Here is a 23,504-nt window from a genome sequence, read left to right on the forward strand (position 1 = left end):
AGCTCAATGAAGCCTGAAATGTTATTCCAGGTATCTCTAAAACTAACTTATTATATTTTTTATTTTAATAAATGGTAAAACTCATGTAGTAAAGGAAACCCCCAAGATAGAGCATGTCTGTTAAGACTCCCGTTTGTAAAACTTTCTTAAACAAACAAACAAAAAAAACAAAACAAAAACCCCACTTTTATTACCAACAATTCTATGGTCTACTTAATCTCTTTCTCTACTTTTGATTTACTCTATTGGTAAAGTCCCCAAAGTAAACAGGTTCTAATTTTCCAAAAAGGTCAAGTTTGTAAAAGCCTTGGAAAGTTACTTCATCTGAAAAAAGATCACCTTCCTTGTATAGAGACCTTTGAGGGGTCAAAGGTATATTGTATATTCACTTATACTCACCTGTTCTCATATTGAAATTTTGCCAGTATGTCTTTGGCTTTGGTGTGACTAGTGAGCTGAATGGCCATGGACACCTTAGAGAGAAGCGGAGCATGGACCCTTATGACTCCTTCCGGCACGTCAGACTGCCAATGAGGAAAAATTCAGTATAATCTGTCAAACTAGGATGAATATCACTTTAATGATTGCACTTAAGAGATATGAAAATCAGTGGCAATGCAAATTAGGAAAACACATGAGTGTGACCAGTATTTAACCAGAATGAAACACTGCTTTCTTTTCAACAGGAGATTCACTAAACTTAACCTGGGATTTTACTTTTGTTACATGCTTAAGGCCTTGCTATATTTCCTTAAAATGAGAGAAGTAACACTAGGTTATGAAAAAAAAAATCTTGTGTTTCTATCAGTTTATTTCCTTGAACTGTGTCCTAAATAAACTTACTTTCAGCAGAATTCTATATTTCAGTATATTGTAAAATCAAGATCTGAAAAATTTGAGAATCAATTAGAAAATACAGCTTTTTAAATATCCTTTATCTTTAGTTAATAACAATGATTGGGGGGTCCAAGTTGAATTCCAAATGAGTACTTAAAACTTGATCTCTTGGGATGCCTGGGTGGCTCAGTTGGGTAAGCAGTGGCCTTCGGCTCAGGTCATGATCCCAGTGTCTTGGGATCAAGTCCCACATTGGGCTCCTTGCTCTGCAGGGAGCCTGCTTCTCCCTCTGCCTCTGTCTGCCAGTGCTCTCTCTCTCTCTGACAAATAAAGAAATAAAATCTTAAAAAAAAAAAAAAAAGTGACCCCTCAAAGTATGTGATAACACTCTGAAGAGGAGCATATGGACTGCTGCTGAGTATCTGTTTTCATGTGACAAGACTGGCCTGCAGACCTAACTTGGAGCTCTTATTAAATGACATAATCAAAGAATGGTATGGTCTAATTAACAGCAATTTCTGTTTTGTCAGGATTGAGTGGAATATTCCTTTTGTTTCCAAATTTTGAATATTTTAGAAATTAATTATCTACCTAGATATGAATAGAAATAAATTTCTATCTGGGGATCTTGCTAATTCCTCAGGTAATCATTTTAAATTGGAACATTCTCAAAGGATGGCATGGTTGATATAGAAGGTTCAAGTTGAACTGACTTACTATGTGCCCTAAAAGGATATGTTAATGGGTTGAACTGTGTCCCTCCAAAATATATATTGAAGTCCTAACCCCCAGTAGCTGAGACTATAACCATATTTGGAAATACGATCTTTGCAACTGTAATTAGCTCAGAGGAGATCATAATGGAGTAGGGTGGATATATATCCAATATGGCTATTGTTCTTATAAAAGGAGAAGAGACACAAACACACAGTGTGTAAAGATGGAGGCAGAGATTAAAGTGATGTGTCTACAAGCTAAGGAATATCAAGAATTGGTGGCATCACCAAACACTAGGAATGATTATCAAGAAAAGATCCTTCTCTCACAGCCTTCGGAAGGAATGAACTAAGCAGACACCTTGATTTCAGACTTTTAGCCTGCAGAATTGTGAGAGAATAAATTTCTAATATTTAAAGCTACCTATTTTACAGTAGGAAACTAATAGAAAATATTTTAAAATAGGGTCAGTTATTATTATGCTTTTATACTATCATCAGTGAGAACCAGGAGAACATGCCAGGGAATGGATGTTGAGGGTGCAGGCTGTCAACTTATTGGAACCAAGACTAAACTCCTAAAACATTGTTTTGGTTATTGTTGTCCTTCCTCTTCCAGCACCCTCCACCTCACCCCAGAAACCTCTGTAAGATAAATTACACTTTCCTGACATTACTGAACCTGAGATCATAATAATCACATTTTCCCTATAAATTCCTACACTATTCATACTTAGGTACAGGATACCTAACCATACATTTTGAGTCATCAGTTAGTTTACTCTCTCCCTATACTATTTCTTCATGTGCCACATGAAATGTCAAGTTTGAAGGCTAGATCAGGACCAAAATTATACACAGGTATGACAGACATGGCCAGAGAATGCCATGTAGGGACTTAATAAGAGAGGAAAGGAAATTATTTGTTTTCTTACCATTCTTCTCGAAGAGGGTGATTTTTGTAGTACCTTTGAAGTCTTGGGACTTATAACCTAAATAAAACACATAATCCTCAGGATTAATGTAGGCAAAACAAATACATGCTGCTATTAGAAGAGTAAACTGTTAAAATCTTTATGGAAAACATTTTGGAAATATTTATCAAAGTATAAAATGAGCCAACAATACTGCATCTGTAAGTTTATCCTACAAATATACTTTACTAGTGAGAAATAATGTATATACAAGTTTGTTCACTGTGCATAAATCTTACTAGCAAAAGACACAATCTAACTCTTCAACAATATGGGATTGTTCACATAAATTATGATATGTCTATGGAATACCATGCAAAAGAAGCAAAGAAGGCTTTGTAAACTCATAATGGAATCATGATATGGAATAATCACCATGACTTTTTAAGTCAGTGAAGCAAGACACAGGACAGTATTTCATATATGCTACACTCATGCAAAAAAAGGGGGGAGAACACTGTCTAGAGTTCCAGCTGCACTCCATGGTGTTGCTGCCTCAGTATCTATTTTGTTTGGCAAGCATCCTGCAGTGACCTTAAACTGACAGTAGTCCCTCATGCAAGCCCACGTCCTAGACATAAACCCATGCAGTCATGAGAAAATCGTGGAGTCCTGATAGGACTTCCCTGTAACCCTCATGAACAATAGTCTCCCCACATCCCAGGGTCATCCCTGTGTGTGCCCCTTAGATAAGACCCCTGTGGAATGTACAAAAAACCCTACTCTTTTGGTTTGAATTGACTAATTTGGCCTTAGCCTGGGAACCCCAAAGAACTGTACCCATGAACCCCAACAAAGAAACATGCTCCAAGTTCTATGGCTATGTCTGCATCCTGCCTTGACCTACCCATATGGTTCCTTGAGGCATGCTATGTACTTCCTCCAGAACCTGTGAATACTAAACTTTATTTCAGTTTCTGTAATGGTTTGCTGTTGAGCTGTATGTGATTCACCATCCAGTGCCCTGTGCTCCACTTAACAAATGTTAATCTAACAAAGTCATAATAAAAATACATTCATATTTATTTGCATATGCATAATACCTCTTTGGAAGTATATACATCTGTATGCTTTTGGGCACACCAACCCTATCACTGGTGATTATTACCTGTCTTCAGGAGAGGAAGTCAGAGGTGGCCTTATCCTATAGTATTTTGTACTTTTTGAACTTTGTAACCTATTACTGAACTGTCTATTCTAATCAAAGTTAAGAGGTAAATACATGGTTTAGTACAACAGAACTAAAGAAAGACTATTTCTTTAAGTATATGCTTCCATGGTACTTAAAACTTGAAATTCTACCTTTTTCATATTTCTAATGTTACAAGCAAAAAATAAAAATAGCTGACGTTCATATAGCATTATACAACTCACAAAGTGTTTTTACACATGGTAAGTGAGTTAATGCTAATGACAACCCCATGAATTAGATATCCTTACTTTTCTCCCCAATTTATAATATAAGAAAATTGAGGCACAGAGAAAGGTTTTAAATCACTGAGGCTACTAGCCCGAAGGATGTGACCAGGGTACTGTTTAAGTAAGAAAAACAGGGTACCTGGGTGGCTCAGTCAGTTAAGCAGCCAATTCTTGATTTCAGCTCAGGTCATGATCTCCGGGTCCTGGCATCGGGCCCTGTGTTAGGCTTCATGCTCAGGAGGGAGACTATGTGAGGATTCTCTCTCTTCCTCTGCCCCTTGCCTCACTCACATTCCACCCCCACCCTCTTTAAAATAAATCAATCTTTAAACTTATACTTTTCCCATCTCTGGTGCCTAGCTCAGTGCCAGGCTTGAAAATAACAGCCTGCATTCCTGGTTCAGGTACAGGAGGGAGCAGAATGACTCATTCACAAAGAATTCTAATTCTTTGTTCTGACCTAGGTGGTGGCTCCCTAGAATACTGGTTCAGAAGGCTTGCCTCTATCTTGACTAACTTGGAACCTGACCAGTGCTAAAGTGGTAATGGTGAAACCATTTACAGGCAAATGTTTTAGTGATGGCTGCCTGATACAGTGGATAAGAGTTGAAGAAGATGACAGACTAACTAAAAAGCTTGAGAGGCAAAGCTGGAAACTGAGATGCTTTGGGGATTAAGTGCTTTGAAAAGCTCCAAGTATTCCTGAGAATCTAGAAGGTCATTAGCATGTGGCTATGCATGTGTTCAAAAAAGACCTGAAAATAACTGAAGCTGTCATCTTAAGCTGGCTGAACTTCTTCTGGCTCTGTCCAGGCAGGAAGTGAAGGCTCAGGCAGAGTCATAAAGTGTCTAGTTGAATGCTGAACTGTCTATTCTAATCAAAGTTAAGAGGTAAACTAGTCATAAAGTGTCTAGTTGAATGTTGAAACAAACACACAGAATTCATCTGCAAAGACTGGGATTATTTTGGTACAAGGTGTTTAAGAAAATCTCTGTGCAAACATTAGCTAACCACTAAGCTCATGGAGCAGAGACTTCAGTAGCCACACAAAACAATTCAAGCTTTACAAAATTAGCTCAGCAAAAAAGTAATTAAACAAATAAACAATAGCTGAAACGAGCACCCACAAACCCTGGAGAATGGGGAAGAATCTTATTTCCAAAGTTGCCACATTATAATATTTAAAATGTCCATTCTTTAGGGCACCTATGTGGCTCAGTTAAGTATCTGCCTTTGGCTCAGGTCATGATCCCAGGGTTTTGGGAGAGCCCCACAGAGGGCTCCCAGCTCACTGGGGCGCCTGCTTCTCCCTTTCCCTCTGCCACTCCCCCTACTTGTGCTCTCTCACTCTCTGTCAAATGAATACATAAACTCTTACGAAATAAAAAAAGAAAACGTCTATTCTTCAACAACAACTAAATTATGGAACAGGCAAAAAAAAAGTCAAGAAAATATGGCCCATACACAGGGCAAAAGTAGGTTCGATAGTTTCAGAAGAAACTCCTGAAGTTTCTAGACATTAAATGTACTAGAAAAAGCCCTCAAATAAGATATTTTAAATATGTTCAAAGAATTAATGGAAACCATGTTTAAAGAACTAAAGAAAACCATAAGAATAAGATCTCACCAAATTGGGAATATCAAAAAAGACACAGAAATTATAAAAAGGAATCTAATGGAAATTCTGGACTGAAAAGTTCAACTGAAATGAAAAATCCACCAGAAGGGCTCAACAGCAGATTTAAGGTGCAGAAGAAAAAAATCAGGAAATTTGAAGATAAATTGATTGAGATTATCCAGTCTGAAGAATAGGAAGAAAAAAATAATGAAGAAAAGTGAACAAAACCTTAAAAAACAAACAAAACTTTAAGAACAAAACTTTAAAAAACCTAAGGGGAATTATAGAACAATATCCAATATGAAATGCACCAACACATACATAATTAAGAGTCCCAGAAGAGAAGAGAAAGGGACAGAGAGAATATTTGAAGTAATAATGGCTGAAAACTCTCCAAATTTGCTGAAAACACTGATCTACCTATTCAAAAAGCTCAACAAACCCAAACAGGATAAATTGAAAGAGATCCACAGCAAGATACGTCATAATCAAATTGTCAAAAGACAAAGTGTTTGAAAGCATCAAGAGAAAAGCAACTCGGCATGCATGAGAGATTTTTAATAAGAATAACAGCTAATTCCCCAGCTGAAACTATGAAAGCCAGAAGACAATGGGATGACATATTCAAAGCGCTGGAAAACAAAACAAAACAAAACCTGTCAAGCAAAATTCTATCTGGCAAAACAATCTTTAAAAAATAAAGAAGAAGCCTTAGATGCCACTCTGCTAGAGTCACCTGTGCCACCCAGTCATGGTGAACCCTCCATATCTTCAATATTTCTGTTGAGAAGTGAGTCCTTCAGCTATATTTCCTTTGAGCTGCTTAGAGACACAGTTTCAAAGACAGAAAACATTCATGCTCTGAGCACTGGGAAGAAAAGATTAGGTTATAAAAGTTCCTGCTTTCACAGATTATTTTGGGATTTATGTGCCAGGGCAGTGATTTCCCATGCCATAATTACACTGTTAGCAAATCTCTGGGGAGAAATTTCATGATGAAAATTTCATCCTAAAGCACATGAGGCCTGGTATCTTGTCCATGGCAAATGCTGGACCTAGCACAAATGGTTCCCAGTTTTTCATCTGCACTGCCAAGACTGAGTGGTTGGATGGCAAGCATGTAGTCTTTGGCAAGGTGAAAGAGCGCATGAATATTGGGGAAGTCACAGGACACTTTGGGTCCAAGAATGGGAGGACCAGCAAAAAGATCACCACTACTGACTACAGACAAATCTAATAAAATTGACTTATGTTTTCTCTTAACCATTAATATTCCTTTTGTAGCTCAGAAGAGCAACCCCTTATCCTCATCTGCTTAAAACAGCTTATCTTTGTGCTCTTGGAGTTCTTTGGGTTGCATAATTTCCTTATCCCCTCTAGGTGCAGCTGAGTTACAGAGTTAAATTCATGATTGTTAAAGAAAAACAAAATTAAAAAATGAATAAATTAAGACATCCTAAGATAAATAAAAGCACTCTTAGGAAAACTTCCCTGTAAGAAATATTAAAGAGGGTCCTTTAGGCTGAAATGAAGACAATAACTTGAATCTACATGGAGAAATAACACCAGTAAAGATAACTACATAGATAAATATAAAAGGCAGCATTATGTATTTTTTGTGACTCTACCTTTTTCCCTATCTAACTTAAAAGACAGTGCATAAGTCAATAATTATAAATCTATATTGACAGGCACATAATTTATAAGGATGCAATTTGTGGCGGGGCACCTGGGTGGCTCAACTGAAAGCATCTGCCTTCAGCTCAGGTCATGACCCCAGGGGCCTTCGATGGAGCCCCACATGAGGCTCCCTGCTCCATGGGAAGCCCTCTTCCCCCTCTCCTATTCCCCCTGCTTGTGTTCCCTCTCTCGTTGTCTTGCTCTGTCAAATAAAAAAATAAAATCTTCAAAAAAAAAAGATGCAATTTGTGGCAATAACAACATAAAGCAGGAGATATGGGGGGTCTATAAGTAGAGCTTTTACAGGTGAAACTAGTATGAACTAGATTGCAGTATCTTAAGATGGTCCTTGTAGTCCTCAGGGCAACCATTAGGAGATAATTTTAAAAATGTGTAATAAAAGAAACAACGGTTTCTTTCAGCAAAAATATATAGTAAAATAATGAAAAGTGGTATACTAGAAAATGCTCTACACAAATGAAAGCAGTAATGGAGAAATTGTGGAAAAAAATCATACAGCAAAAGACATATCATAAGACATACAGAAAAAAAATGAATGGAGAAACAGACAGTCCTGCTAAAGCTAGAGATTTCAATATTTCAGCACCTCACTTTCAGTAACAGAAGAATAAGGCAGAAGATCAGAGAGAAAACAAATCTTCATCTAGACATAATAAACATCTACAGAACACTAGTAACAGCAGAGTCCATTTACATGAAGTATACACAGAACATTTTTCAGGATAAACAGTATGTTAAGTCACAAAATGTGTCTGAATTAATTTAAAAATATCAAAATAATATTGGGGCACCTGGGTGACTCAGTTGAGCGTCTGACTCTTGATTTTGGCTGAGGTCATGATCTCAGGGTTGTGAGAGTGGACTTCCTGCTCAGTGGGGACTCTGCTTGAGAGGCTTTCCCTCTGCCCCTCCCCTCTTCTCTGTAAAAATTAATAAATCTTTAAGAAAAATTTAAAATATCAAAATAATATGAAGTATATTGGCCATCCATATTGGAATTAAATGAGAAATCAGCAACAGAAGTGAATCTGGGAAATTCACAAATGTGTGGAAATTGAAACATACTCTTAAATAACGAATGAGTTAAAGGAAAATTAAAAAGTGCTTTGAGGGGCGCCTGGGTGGCTCAGTGGGTTAGGCCGCTGCCTTCGGCTCGGGTCGTGATCTCAGGGTCCTGGGATCGAGTCCCGTGTCGGGCTCTCTGCTCAGCGGGGAGCCTGCTTCCCTCTCTCTCTCTCTCTGCCTGCCTCTCAGTGTACTTGTGATTTCTCTCTGTCAAATAAATAAATAAAATCTTTAAAAAAAAAAAAGTGCTTTGAGATAGATGTGTGAAAATGGAAAAGAACATACCAAAACTTATAGGATAGGGCAAAAGTAGATCTCAGAGGAAAATTCATAGATGAAAAGGTTTACATTAAAAAAGAATGAACTCATCAATAATCTAAACTTCTACATAAGAAACTAAAGAAAAAGGCCAACTAAACTCAAAACAACCTTAATAAAATACATAATAAAGATTAGAATTTTACTAAGATTAGAAAAACAAAAGAATCAATGAAACAAAAGTTGGCTTATCAAAAAATCAAGAAAATTGACAACATTTAGGCTAGACTGTGAAAAAAGAATGAAGATTCAAATTATAAATCCCAAATGTAAGTGGGGACATTACTGCCAATCTTTACAGAAATAAAAATAATTATAAGAGCACACCATGAACAATTTGTACACGAAAACTTAGATAATCAAGATGAAAAAGACAAAATTCTAGAAACACGCAAACTATCAACACTGGCTGGAGAAGAAACAGCAAGTCTGAATACAGTTATAATAAACAAGAAGACTGAATCTAGTGTTTTAAAAAATTTCTACAAAGAAAAGTCTAGATCCAGACATTTTTGCTGCTGAATTCTGCAAATTTAAAGAATTAACACCAATTATGCTTAAACTCTTCTAAAAATTAGAAGAGGAAGGAACACTTCCTAGCTCATTTTATAAGGCCAGTATTTTCAATACCAAAGCCAGACAAGGTATAACGAGAAAACTAGAGACCAATATCCCTTATGAATGTTAATGTAAAAATCCTCAATAAAATATAAGCAACCTGTCTAGCAGCACATTAAAAGGACTGTATACCTTGGCCAAGTAGGATTTATCCCAAGAATGCAGGGTTAGTTTGATATATGAAAACCAATCAGTGTAATATATAATATTAAAAGAATGAAAGGGTAAGAAAAGTGATCATCTTAATAGAGAAAGAAAAAACTTTTGACAAAGTTGAATAGCTTTCCATCATAAAAGCATCCAAAAAATCAAGAATAGAACGTGTTTTCTTGAGGTCCATCCATGCTATTGAAAATGGCAAGATTTTGGGGGCATAATGCCAAGCGAAATAAGTGAGATAGAGAAAGACAAATACAGTATGATCTCTCCTATGTCTGGAATATATATTTGGAATATATATATGTGTACACACATACACACACACACACACACACACATACACATCCCAGCTTGTAGACACAGAGAACAGATTGGTGGTTGCTGTGGTGGGGAATGGGGTACAGTGGGGAGAAATGGGTAAACTATTTTTTTCCAGTTTACACAAATTGAATTTTAAAATTTTTAAAAATTTTAAAAAGAAAAAAAATGAAATTTTCTCAAACGAATAAAGGTAATCTGTGAAAAACCCAGATTTAACATCATAGTTAATGATGAAAGATTGAGATTTCCCCTTAAGATCAGAAACAAAACAGGATCTCTGGTCTTGTCTTCTTATTTAATATTTTACCAGAGTTTTAGCCAGGAGGAAAAGAAGTAAAAGGCACTCAGACTGGGAAGGAAGAAGGAAAATTATCTCCATTCACTGACAGCATCATGACCTTATATGTAGAAATCCTAAAGAATCAACACAAATAAAATCAAACTATTAGTGTCAGTAAATGAGTTCAGTAAAACTGCAGAATACAAGATCAATACAGAAATAACAGTTGATTTCCATACACAATTAGTGATCAAAAAATGAAATTAAGAAAACAATTCCACTTGCCATAATACCACGATATCAACACGAATAATATTTAGGAATAAATGTTAATCCAGGAAGTATAAGACTTACATACTAAAAACTATAAAACAGTGTTAAAAGAAATTATAAATTATAAAAAAACCTACATAAATGGAATGATCATTCGTTTTCATAGACTAGAAAATGTAATATTATTAAGATGGCCATCCTTCAAATTGATCCACATATTTAATGTAATCCCTATCAAAATTCCAACTACTGTTTTTTTTCCCCCCATTTCCCAGAAATGGGAAAACTGGCCCCAAAATTCTCATATGGAAATTAGGGAAGCCTAAATAATCAAAGTTATTTGGAAAAAAAGAGTTGAAAGACTCTCATTTTTCAATTTCAAAACTTAAAAAAAAAGCTACATAAGGATAGACATACCAATTAATAGAACAGAATTAAGAGTCTAGGGGTAAAAAATCAACACACATTTATGGTCAATTTTCAACAACAGTGCCAAGATCATTCACTGGGGAAAGAGTAGTTTTTTTCACCAAATGATGCTGAGATACTAGATAGCCACATGCAAAAGTATGATCTTGTATACTCCTACCACATATCATATACTAAAAATAACTCGAAACAGAACAAAGACATAAACATAAGAGCTAAAACTAAAATTCTTAGAACACGTAGGGTTCAAATCCTTATTATCGAAGACTTGACAACAAAAGAAATACATAAACTATACATCATAATTAAAAACCTTTGTGTATCTAGGACACATCAGGAAATTGAGAAGACAACCCACAGAAGGGGAAAAAATATTTCTAATCATACATCTGATAAGGGACTTGTATCTAGAATATATGAAGAATTCCTACAACTTAACAGTAAAAAGACAACCCAATCAAAAATTGGCAAAGAATTTGAATAGACACTTCTCCAGTGAAGATACAAATAGCTAAGAGGCTCATGAAAAGATGCTCACCATCATTAGTTCTCAGGGAAATGCAAGTCAAAACCACAATAAGATACCACTTTATACTAAAAGGATGGATAAAATTAGTTGCTGATTATAACAAGTTTTGGTGAGGATATGGAAAAATCTGAATCCTCATACACTACTGGTGAAAATGCAAAAATGGGACAGCTGCTTTGGAAAAATAGTCTAGCAGTTCTTTAGATGATTCATCACAGAGTTGCTTTATTACCCACCATATACCCAAGAGAATTAAAACATGTCTCTATATATAAGTATAAAAGTTTATAGCAGCATTACTCATAACAAGTAAAAGATATAATCAACCCAAATGTCTATCAATAAATGAATGGATAAAAAATATGTGGAAATCCATATAAGGGAATGTTACTTGGCCATAAAAAAACAAGTACTGATACATACTATGACCTGGATGAACCATGAAAATAGAAGGCTAAATGAAATAAACCAGTCACAGAAGGTCACATAGTATATGATTTAATTCATTAAAAGTATCAGAAAGTTGATAAATTGTTGCTTAGGACTGGGAGAAGGAAATGTTGGAGGTTTATTTAGGGGGATGATAGCCAAAGAGGATGGTGTCTTTTCAGGTGATGAGAATGTTCTAAACTTGACTGCACTGATGATTGCAAACTTCTGGGACTATACTAAAAACCACTGAATTTTACACTTTAAATAAGTGAACCATATGATATGAGGAAAATATCAGCAAAGTTTTTTAAAAAATGGACTTTTTTTTTTTTCTCAAAGCAATCTTTTTTCCAAATTTAAATGTTGATTCTACTTATTCTGAAGTCACTTTGCCTGTAATCAATAAAGGAATACGGCCATTCATCATGATTATGATAGATCAATAAGCAATACTCCCAGTTCACTGCTTTGCCATTTACTATTCCTTTCCCTGGATTAACTTTTCCTCCCTTCTCTCTTCAAAATACCATCTGTCCTTCATGATGTAGCTCAAACATCACACTTCTTTCAGAAGTTGTCCACAATTCCCCAAAATGGAGCTCATTCTTTCTCTTCTGCGTTGTCCTGCCACACAGTCCATACAACTGGTCTAACACTTAATGCATATTCATGGTTCTTGTACACATTTCTCTCCCACATTAGGTGGAAATTCCTTTAAGAGAAAAGTAAATTTCTCTACATCCTCCTCAAGGATGAATGTTCTGACACTCATGATCTTCCTCAAATTAAATTAAAGCAATAAAGATAATTCTTCTAAAACCTGTTCCCTTTTCACCTCCATACAAACTATACTTAAGCAAAAATTCTTTGGAATGCAATGAATTTACACTAAACAACTCAAAGACTAAAAATTATTTTATTATCTAATCACTAGAGAATTCTTTATTTATTAGATATACTGGATTGCCCTAAATCTAATTTGCAGGAACTAAAAGGTTGACGTCCATCTTTGTGAGAACCATCTTAGACTTAAGTACTTAACAGAATTTCAAATAACTGTCATGATAGAGATATTTCAAAAACTTCAACCAGAAGCACATAATTCAACAAAATGGCAAGACCTTGGTACTCTGTTATGAATACCATTTCAAAAATATTTATAGTCACAAGGGTGAGAATATAAATTTTTTGGTTCTAAATTACAAGCTACTTCGTGTTATACTTTGAGAAATAAAAACCTGGGTAATAACAACATTTGCATCCTTAGTTCATTGTCATTACCTCTCGCTCTATGGTCTTCCTCCTCAGCAGCTTTTTGACACTTGGGAGCTGCTTCTTTAACAACATGGTAGCTTCATTCATTCTTCTGACTTGCGTGATTAAGAAAGACGGAACCTGGAGAAGAAACACTGCTTGAATCGAAAGGAAAGCATCTGAATTAAATCTCCCTGTTAGACTCCTTCTGGACACTCAGTATCCTGGAACCAGGGACCGTGGCATTTGTCCTTGTAAAGATTAGAGAAAATGGTAAGGATTCTTGTTTAAAAGTGAAAACATGCTCAGGAGCAGCCATTAAAGAATGTACAAAGATGTCACAAGCAACCTGGGATTATTTTCTCACATTTCCTCCCGTGACTAAGGGCATATAGACTTTATGTTTCCTGGGTGTAGATGGGATTCCAAGGAAAACAACACAGTCATCACACTGTTACTCACCTTCCACAGAATTTTCTGGTATTTAAGCATTAGGCGGATGATGTGCGCTGCAGTGTTTGCTAACTGTAATTCTTCATAATCAGAATGCTTGCTTCGACTGAAGAAAAGGTTTGGTGCCATTATAGTAGAAATATTCCATATACTCATTCGGTTTTTTGATTCGTTGGCAATCACTTTATTGAAGAATGTCATGAGGGCCTAACAAGAAACAGCACTGTGTCACATGACTGTATTTTATCAAAAGGCATCACTGATTGCTATCACTCATTTCTATACCCATTCATGGTGCCCCTGGAAAACTGTAAGAACTATAGAATGGTTAAATATATAATGTTGCCCCTTTTATTCCTTAAAAGTATTAATAAGAAATGCGAATGAATAGTCTATTGAATTCTCTAAATCATAAAAGTACTTCCATTTTTATGGAGTTTATTATATTAGAGATTTTATAAATGATAGTTTGCATTTTTATTTTCTTTTATCCAAAACAAGGCTGACAAATATTAAAATTATGTAGTAAACCAGAAAGAGGAAACACTGCATTTCAAATAAACACGAAGTGAAGTTTTGTTGCAAAGGAAGAAAAGTAATCCTAAAAAAATCCTTAACTTAAAGCATTACCATTGAAAACTATCTACTATTTCCTTGGGAAAGGAAAAACCCATTAAAAAAAAAAACACAAAAATCCCCGAAAACATGAGTAGCTCATTCCTCGGTCCAAATGTAAACTCAATTGAAAAATTGAAAAATTTTACTTTCTGGGTATCATTTTTCTACTGCTTTTCAATTTTGGAATATTCAGCAGACCAAACGGAAATGCTTACATGCAGTTGTTCTTGGCATTTAAAAAAGAGAGAGAGAGAGATTTGAGAAAGCTTAAAAAGTTTGGCTGAGCCACCAAAGTACAGATGCTTATGGGAACCTTCTGAAATTCACCAAGAGGGCTGAAATCTTAAAATGAAACGATACAAAAAAATTCTCTTTAGTTTCTCAAGTTTAAATTCTGCTATAGTATTTTTTTTAAGATTTTATTTATTTATTTGACAGAGAGAGAGAGAGAGATCACAAGTAGGCAGAGAGGCAGGCGGGGGTGGGGGGAGCAGGCTTCCTGCTGAGCAGAGAGCCCCGATATGGGGCTCGATTCCAGGACCCTGAGACCATGACCCGAGCTGAAGGCAGAGGCTTAACCCACTGAGCCACCCAGGCGCCCCAACTGCTATAGTATTTTAATGTGAAAATGGTTCGCATCTAACAGTAATAATAATCAACATTTATGTGAGGGTTTCTTAGGAAGCCAAGCATTCTTAATACTTCATATATATCACTGACTTTATTATTATTACAAACCCTGTGAAGTAGGTACTATTATTAACACTGTTTGGCAGATGAGGAAGCTAATGGAAAAGATTCAGGTAGCTCTCTCTGCCCAATGTCAATTAGTTAAGTGCAAAGCCTGGATTTGAACTGAGGAAACCTGATTCTCGAGCCAGAGCTCTTGATCTCTATAGCACATCAGCTTCAATCCTAGATCCAGTCACAATGTAGAATGGGGAAAAAGTGTGTGTGTGTGTGTGTGTGTGTGTGTGTGCGCGCGCGCGCGCGCGCGCGCGCGCGCATCTCCACCAGTCCCATGACGTTTTCGAGGATCTTCTGATAGAAAAGTGTTAGATTACCTGTTCTTACTGCATCCTTGGATATATGAGAGGATAGATGACATTCTGAGCCAAATATCTGACAGCAGATGCATCCTTTTTCTTCTTTATATATAAAAGAATACTGTTTACAAATACCCCCAAAACAAGCTAATAAATTTCCAGCTTTTGAAATATTACTGCATTATACTAGAAATAGACATTCTTATGTCACATCCAACCCCCATCCTTGCGGATATAATTGACATATAATTGACACACTTATTTTATTATGTAGGAGAGTAAAGGCTCTCACCAAATTGAAATGTCTGATGAGAGGCAGCACAAAGAATCATCTTTGTTTTCAGCATTATGTTTACTGGCCTCAAAATTACGGGCTCTTTCCAACTCATCTTAACTCAATTTCATTTGAAAGATTCCAAACACCTGTTGTACTTACAGCACATTTCCTATTGCATACAGAATCATTATCAAAATAAGAAGAAAAACTTTTGATTTTTGCCAACATACAGCAAGGAAATAAATCTGAAATAAGGCGCAAAATATTTGGGAGAACCAAGGAATATGGTTCTACCAAATGTTATACTATATGTTAATGGAAAAATCATTTTTCTGAATCTAATTTTCCTAACCTATAAAATGAGAAGATCATATCAGGAGATTTCTAAAATACCAAGATTCTAGGATGGTTTCATTGAATTATCTTTATAAGCTGTAAGACACCAACATTTTAGGAATTTCATTTAAATCAGTGACTTCAAATTTCCTCCCTTAAGCATACTCTTTGGATCTTTTGTCACCATTCTGAAGTGAGTAGCTGAGGACCTTAAATTATAGAGCTTTACATTCTGCAGCTTACATAATGGCCTCTGACATTATCACATTTGTCTTCTTCTGACATTATCCAATTTGTCTCCCATCTTTGCTTCTCCTCTTGCTAACCCTAGGCCAGTGCCTGGCACTAGACAGATACTCAGTATCTCTTAATAGATTGAATGAATTAAACTAAATGTTCAGAGAAGATTCCAGGATTTATGTTCTTTCCTGTCTTCCTTGGGAGAATAGCAGTAAGAATGTGGAAAGGCAATCACAGGCTGGCAGCATGCTTAGCTGGCTTAGTAAGTTGTCATCTTGGTCTTTATTTTTCCATCTGAGCCATTATCTTTGACTACGAAGGGCCAATGACAGACCATAAGGTTGATGTAACATACCTGGGCTGTGTCCCTGTTGGCATCAGGCAGTGCCATGATCATGAGATGTAAAGCTTGAAACTGTACTTTGATGTGAGGCCCTCCTAACAAGAAAACAGAAATAACCACACATTTTGAACAACACTGATGCATTCTGACAACATTTCTTGCTAACATCTGGTGGCACAGGAGGGCTCCTGACAGCTTTCAGTGGTGAAGACTCCGGTTTTGTGCCCAACAATGTAAATTTGTTAACTTGGACAACAGCCGCAGTCGATCAACTTCTCTTTTACATCCCATAATGTTACTGTAGAGGCAGGTGGCCAATGAGATCCTCAAAATAATTCTAGATCTGTATAACATCTCCCTTTTCAAAGTACTTCCACAGGCCTTGCTTTCCTTATATGCCATAAACAGAAGGCTTAAAATTAAAAGTTCAAGTCAACAGAAAATAAATCTTGTTTCTACATAACAAGGCAGCAAAGTATAATTACTAAGAGGATCGATTCTAGAACCAGGTTCAAATCCTGCAACTACTTTGGTCACTGAGTGACCTTGTGCAGCCTATTTAACCCCTCATTGCTACTATTTTGCCATCTGTAAAACAGGAGTAGTTATTGCAAAGACTAAGTGAGTTAGTATATGGAGAGTGTTTACATCAGTGCCTATAACATAGTTGCCTCTATATGTGTATGCTCTTGTAATTGTGATTAAAGGCATTTATTCTAGATCATAAATGGACATTTAAGGAACGTGACTATTGTTGGAGCTTTAGAGATTCTTGAGTATTTTATTCCTTGATAAAATGACAGAAGATGGCGCTAGAGGGCTTACATTTATAGCTGTGTATTAAACACTGATTCTTCCTGTTTTAGGGAAAGAATTTTAGGGATTCCATCCACAACTGGATAATCCACAACCAGCTGTGCTGAAACTGTAGAGTATATCAGAGCATTCCAGGCTTTGCTTTGTCTATCTGTATTCTCTTCACAATGGTCTCTTGGTGGGGAGTTCCTGGGGGGAAAGCATTATATTCTAGCATCCCTGGGGAGTTCTCAACTGCATGAATATCTATTTATATTCAATGGATGAAAGGCATTCACCTGCCTGTAAAGTTACTTAGCTTTATGGCAGTGGAAACACTCTTGAGACAAGCTACTAGGTTACAGGAGATTGTGTGCATCCTAGTTAGGAGCACATGACAAATGTGCATAACTATGTAACAAAGAATCAGCTGGGAGATTATTTATAGGACTGTATCATCTTGTCTTAATATAATCCCCATGTGGATTTTTAGAAATTTAGTCAAGTTTGTAAACAAAAATGACACAGGGTCAGGATGTTTTTGAAAATGGCTAATGTACACTGACATGAGTTTTCTTGATTAACAGGAACTAATCAGGAACATATCTCAGTACAAACCACTGAGGGACAGATAAGGCATTATTTGAATACATAAACTACAGGCTGTCTATAATCTTCCAATGCAGCCAACCCTCTGGCAGAGGGAACAACAGATGCAGATGCAGCCTCTGTATTTCCACCAATTTCAGAGAAATTATGAAGTTACTTTTAAGACTGAAACTCTAAACTGGCAAATAATCCATTTTCATTTTATTTAGGAAACCTATACCTATACCACTTTGTAGCTAATAGATTCATAGTTAATTCATTACCACATCCTGGTTAGGATCTTTTCCCCTTGAGGTCATTATTTTCTCAGAAACGTATTCAACTTTTCACAAAAGTGTCTACAGCTTGACTTAGTCTTTTAGTTTTATGGACAATTTTTGGGTCAAGTTTGGAAAGAGAATGTGATTACACTAAAAGACTACATTCTCCAAACCTCATTTTAAACCATAAAGATTAGCAGTTTAAACACAGGTACCCATAATTCTTTCCTTCAGAAATTCTTTCCTTCAGAACTAGGGCTTACTCTGGGTAGCAAAAAGGCCATTTTCCCTGCTGGGAGCAGCCCAGAACTCTGGGCTTCCTGTGGGGTTTGATGGTATCAAATCAATCACTGCAACATGGTATTTTTCACTTTCAAAGTCATACAAAAAAATATGTGGATTCCTCTGTGAACCTTTTCAAGATATTTTCCAGATTTCCTCCCTTCAATGAAGTGTACTGGCTACAGTCAGACACGGAACAATGATGTTAAGGAAACCTAGTTTATCTGTATGACTTTTTAAAATAAGATTCTCTGAATAGGACTGGCATTGGACTCATCCTGGCAAAATTTCATAATACCACAAAACCGCAAACAGAAAAAAAAAATCTTCTGTGGCACCAATTTGTTTTGATGAATTATTTAGTGTATATAACACAGATCAAAGGAAAACGAATACTTCTCCATTACCCAGGAGAGCAAACTATATAGAAAATACTATCCTTTTTGAACTTACAAATTGAAGGGAGGAAATACTGCTTTTGGTATGGCTGAATAAGCTCCTTCCTGACTAGACCCCTGAAGATAACTATAAACTCTGGACAAACACAAAAAACAACTAATCTAAGGCAGTGAAAAATTCATAAAAGCAGGCAGATTTAGAGGACTGGACGCTTGGAATTAGGGAATGGCACAGGGAGTTTCCCACTATTCTGGCTTTTAGTCTATGGTGGTATTGTAGGAGTTAGCTGAAATTCCAGTCCTTCTGCTTGAACAACCAAAAGACAGGATTCAAGACGACCAGAGACACTGGGAAATAATAGGAGGAGGCCCTGATTCTGGTATAAAATCTTGGCTGACTCATGAATGAAGCATGTGTGGAGTAACACTGGTAAGGATACATAACTGAACTAACAGTTCAGAAGACCATTACATTTGAGTTCAATTTACATTCAAGTAAATTGTTGGCTCAAATACAAACAAACTAGCAACAAAAACCAAAACAAAACTCCAACCTCTTTGGAGAAATATTATAGAATGCAGAGTCTCTAAAACACAGTATTTACGATGCTCAGGATATAGTTTAAATTTACTTGATAATGTAAATGCATTCTCAAGGGAAAAGACAATCAACAGAAACCAACCAGGAGGAGACCCAGATGCTGGCACTAGCGGACAAGGATTTTGAAACATCTATCATAACTATGTTCAATGATGTGAAGAAGAATATGCTTATAATGGATGAAAAAATAGGCTATCTCAGCAAATAAAATCCTTAAAAAGGAGGTAAGAATATGGTAAGGGAGACAAGAATATTCAGCAGGGAAAAGACAATCTCTTCAACAAATGGTGTTGAGAAAACCAGCAGCCACATGCAAAAGAATGTTACTGTGGAACTAGACCATGGTCTTACATACTTACATGCAAAAATGAATTCAAAATACCAAAAAAGGGGCACCTGGATGGCTCAGTTGGTTAAGCAACTGAGGTCAGGCCATGATCCCAGAGTCCTGAGATCAAGCCCCGCATTGGGCTCCCTGCTCAGCAGGAAGCCTGTTTCTCCCTCTCCTACTACCCCTGCTTGTGTTCTCTTGCTCCCTGTATCTTTGTCAAATAAATAAATAAAATCTTTAAAAAAAAAAAAAGAAAAACTCAAAACAGATTAACAACCTAAATGTGTGATCTAAAACCATAAAACTTCTACAAGAAAACATAAGCAGTAATCTCTTTGACATCAGCCAGAGGAAGATTTTTCTAGATAATAAATATCCTCAGGCGAGGGAAAAAAAAGCAAAATTAAACTACTGGGACTACCCCAAACTAAAAGGCTTCTGCACAGTGAAGGAAATCATCAACAAAACAAAAAGGCAACCTACTGAATGGTAGAAGATATTTATAAATGATATATATAAGGGGTTAATATTCAAAATGTATAAACTTAACACCAAAAAACCCCAAGTAATCTGATTTTAAAAATGGGAGTAGGACCTGAACAGACATTTTTCCTAAGACGATAGAGATGGCCAACAGACATATGAAAAAATGTAAATGAGATGTTACTTTACACTTGTCAGAATAACTAAAAAAACACAAGAAGTAACAAGTGTTGTTGTGGATGTGGAGAAAAAGGAACACTTATGCACAGTTGATGGGAACGCAAACTGGCACAGCCACTGTGGAAAACCCTATGGAAGTTCCTCAGAAAGTTAAAAGCATAACTACAATATGATCCAGTAATTCCACTGCTGGGCCTTTATCAAAAGAAAACAAAAACACTAATTCAAAAAGATATGTGCACCCCTAAGTTTACTGCAGCATTATTCACCATTACCAAGATATGGAAGCAACCCCAGTATCTACCAGCAGATGAATGGATAAAGAAAATACAGTGTGAAAAAAAATTAAGCAGATGTAGGGTTTGTATGTGTGTGTATATATATATACACAATATAGACACACACACATGCATATAATGGAATATTACTTAGCCATAAAAAAACAAAAAATCTTACCATTTGCAAAAACATGGTTGGATCTAGAAAGTATAATTCTAAGTGAAATAAGTCAGTCGGAGAAAGAAAAATACCATATGATTTTTTTTTGCAAACGAAAAAAATCAAATGAACAAAACAAAACAAATGAACAACCAAAAAAAAAAAAAAAAAAAAGAGAGAGAGAGACAAAAAAAACCCAGACTCTTAAATATATAGAGAACAAACTGGTGGCTGCCAGAGGGGAGGTAGAAAGGGGATGGGTGAAAAAGATAAAGGACCCAGCAATAGCACTACTGGGTATTTACCCTAAAGACACAAAGGTAGTGATCTGATGGGGCACGTGCACCCAAATGTTGATAGCAGCAATATCCACAATAGCCAGGCTATGGAAAGAACCTAGATATCCATCAACAGATGAATGGATAAAGAAGATGAGGTATATAAGTACAATGGAATACTATGCAGCCATCAAAAGAAATGAAATCTTGCTATCTGCAATGATGTGGATGGAACTAGAAGGTATTATGCTGAGTGAAGTCAATCAGAGAAAGACAATTATCATATGATCTCCCTGATATGAGGAATTTAAGAAGCAGGGTGGGAGATTTGGGGGATAGGTAAGAGAAAAAATGAAACAAGATGGGATCAGGATGGAGATAAACTGTAAGAGATCTTAATCTCACAAACACACTGAGGATTGCTGGGGGTGGGGGGGGTGTAGGGAGAGGGTGGTTGGGTTATGGACACTGGGGAAAGCATGTGCTATGATGAGTGCTGTGAAATATGTTAGCCTGATGATTCAGAGATCTGTACCCCTGGGGCAAATAATACATTATATGTTAGTAAAAATATTTTTTTAAAAGTACACTTATGATGAGTACTGAAAAATGTATCAAATTATTGAATCATTATATTATACACTTAAAACTAATATAACACTGTATATTAATTATATTTCAATTAAAAAATGCACCAACTGGAAATTCTAGAACTGACAAAACACAATATCTGAAATTAAAAAAGAATGAAGCAAACTAGCTCTTCTCTCTTTGTAAGCGTCTCTCATAAAACAAAATACTACATCTTACAAAGTAAAGAGATCCTAGTCACAGATGGCATGTGAAATAAAGCTTAGGAAAAAACTGCCAAGGCAGTTTTTTGTGAAGGCACAAAGGATTATTTTATGAATCTGATTTAGTTAAAATGTTTAAAGATTTAGAACCTACTATTTTTTAGGACAAATTTTGTCATAAAACTTAGGACCTATTATTTTCTTTCACTGTGGTTTTAAGGATTTTATAGTTCTGGTCAACCTGCAGGAAGCTGTAAACTGGCAGATATAGATATCATTTGTTAGGCTCACAGAGTGTTTTTAAATTTGAATTTGTAGCTGATATTTTCAAATTAGCAGTTTCCCTATTAAAGTGTGGATTTTGGCTCTCATTCCTACATGGTAACCATTTTTTAGAGCTGAGCAGTGGCCAGCCTTTTTATAAGGGGTGTGTCCTTTCAGTTTGTCCATGGGCCTTTTTTGTCCATGCAGAATTTCCATTTATTTAACAGCTTTGTGACCCCTGAATTCCTCTGGTTAGTAGTCAAAGCCCCCTTCATGTAAACCTATTCTACTTTTCTAAATTCTCTCTTGTCACATCTCCACAATATTCAACCCTCAGGCTAAAAGCATGCCAAATTATTCTCTCATTGCCAAATACAACACACACTTTCCAGTTTCCATGCTTTTATCCAAGTTCCTCACTTAAGATCTAATCTATGTGACTTTGTAGTTTTCAGAAACAAAACACCTTCTGTGTTGCATTTATTGTGTTTTACACATCATCAAACCCAGGTCCTTGGATTTAAAGAAGGAAGAGACCTTCTATTTTTGGAAGGACTATTACACACCAGGTATTATTCTAGATGTCTTCATTTGATAACTACAACAACCCTGACAATCAATTGTTATCTGTAATTTATAGGTGCAGTAATGAAGCTCAGAAAGGTTGATTACATGGCTAATAGATGGTTGAACAAGAATTCAAATCTCAAGAGCCTGGTCTTTTGGCAAGCTGTTCTTTTAATGGTCATAAAACCCGCTAACTTGTATCTACCAGACTTAATAAGGAAAAGAGAGGATTGTTTACCATCAAACTCAGTATTTCACCAACCACTGCCAGGAAATAGGAAATCTGTACATTTATGATCACATTTGATTATGCATCTTTCTTTTGCTCTGTGTCACTTTATTAATCTTCTATCTTAGCCCATTCACACTTTAACTTCTTCCACCTACTTTCTATGAGAGTGATGAAGGCAGGTATATATTCCACAGGGAAGAGAGAGGTGGGTAGTTCTCTGAAAAACGCCTTCAACATTACTGCAGCTTCTCTATGGCACATTCTGTCCCATTTAAATTTATCAGCATTAAACTTGGCATCCAGTTCTTCACGGTATTGCTGAAAATCAAGAAAAACAGTCAATATTCAAAGTGTTTTTACCACCTGATCCCCCTTTCCCTTTTAAAAACTGTCATTACATAAATTATTTTTGTAAATAAATTGAAAAGCCAATATCTACCAAACCTAACTTTTTCAACATAATTAAAGAACTGAAATAGCTCTTTTTGAATGATTTTTTCTAAAATCTTTTCAGAATAATGTTAATCTTGAAATAATGTGCTAATTCTACAAAACGATAAAATTCTTTACTCATCATAGTTTTGTTTCTGTGGTTTTGGCCAAATACAACTTATATCCCCACAGGATAAACGTACTGATTTGACAAAAGTCTCCACTTCTTTTTTTTTGTTTGTTTTCTTTTTGCCATCCTGTCATCTCCTTCTAAATTAGATCAAGAATGTATGCCTCTCAACT

At 36.0% G+C, this 23,504-nt stretch overlaps 1 protein-coding gene and 1 pseudogene across 5 annotated transcripts in view; one reads left to right on the forward strand and one right to left on the reverse strand.

Moving 5' to 3' along the window:
* ARHGAP28 (Rho GTPase activating protein 28) overlaps positions 1–23,504 on the reverse strand; it is a 207,693-nt gene that overhangs the window by 14,903 nt on the left and 169,286 nt on the right. For all 5 annotated transcript variants that reach the window (XM_004742733.3, XM_004742734.3, XM_013051393.2 and 2 more), the window contains 6 exons: positions 22,925–23,087; positions 16,270–16,352; positions 13,407–13,604; positions 12,972–13,085; positions 2,489–2,545; positions 400–524 (listed from right to left, as the gene is read on the reverse strand). In XM_004742733.3, coding sequence (XP_004742790.1) covers positions 400–524; positions 2,489–2,545; positions 12,972–13,085; positions 13,407–13,604; positions 16,270–16,352; positions 22,925–23,087 — 740 coding nt within the window. The remainder of the gene's footprint in view (positions 1–399; positions 525–2,488; positions 2,546–12,971; positions 13,086–13,406; positions 13,605–16,269; positions 16,353–22,924; positions 23,088–23,504) is intronic.
* On the forward strand, positions 4,492–6,802 carry LOC123387658 (annotated as a pseudogene).

This window comes from Mustela putorius, unplaced genomic scaffold (genome assembly GCF_011764305.1).
Source record: "Mustela putorius furo isolate JIRA1106 unplaced genomic scaffold, ASM1176430v1.1 tig00003858_pilon_pilon_pilon, whole genome shotgun sequence".
Lineage (NCBI taxonomy): Eukaryota > Metazoa > Chordata > Mammalia > Carnivora > Mustelidae > Mustela > Mustela putorius.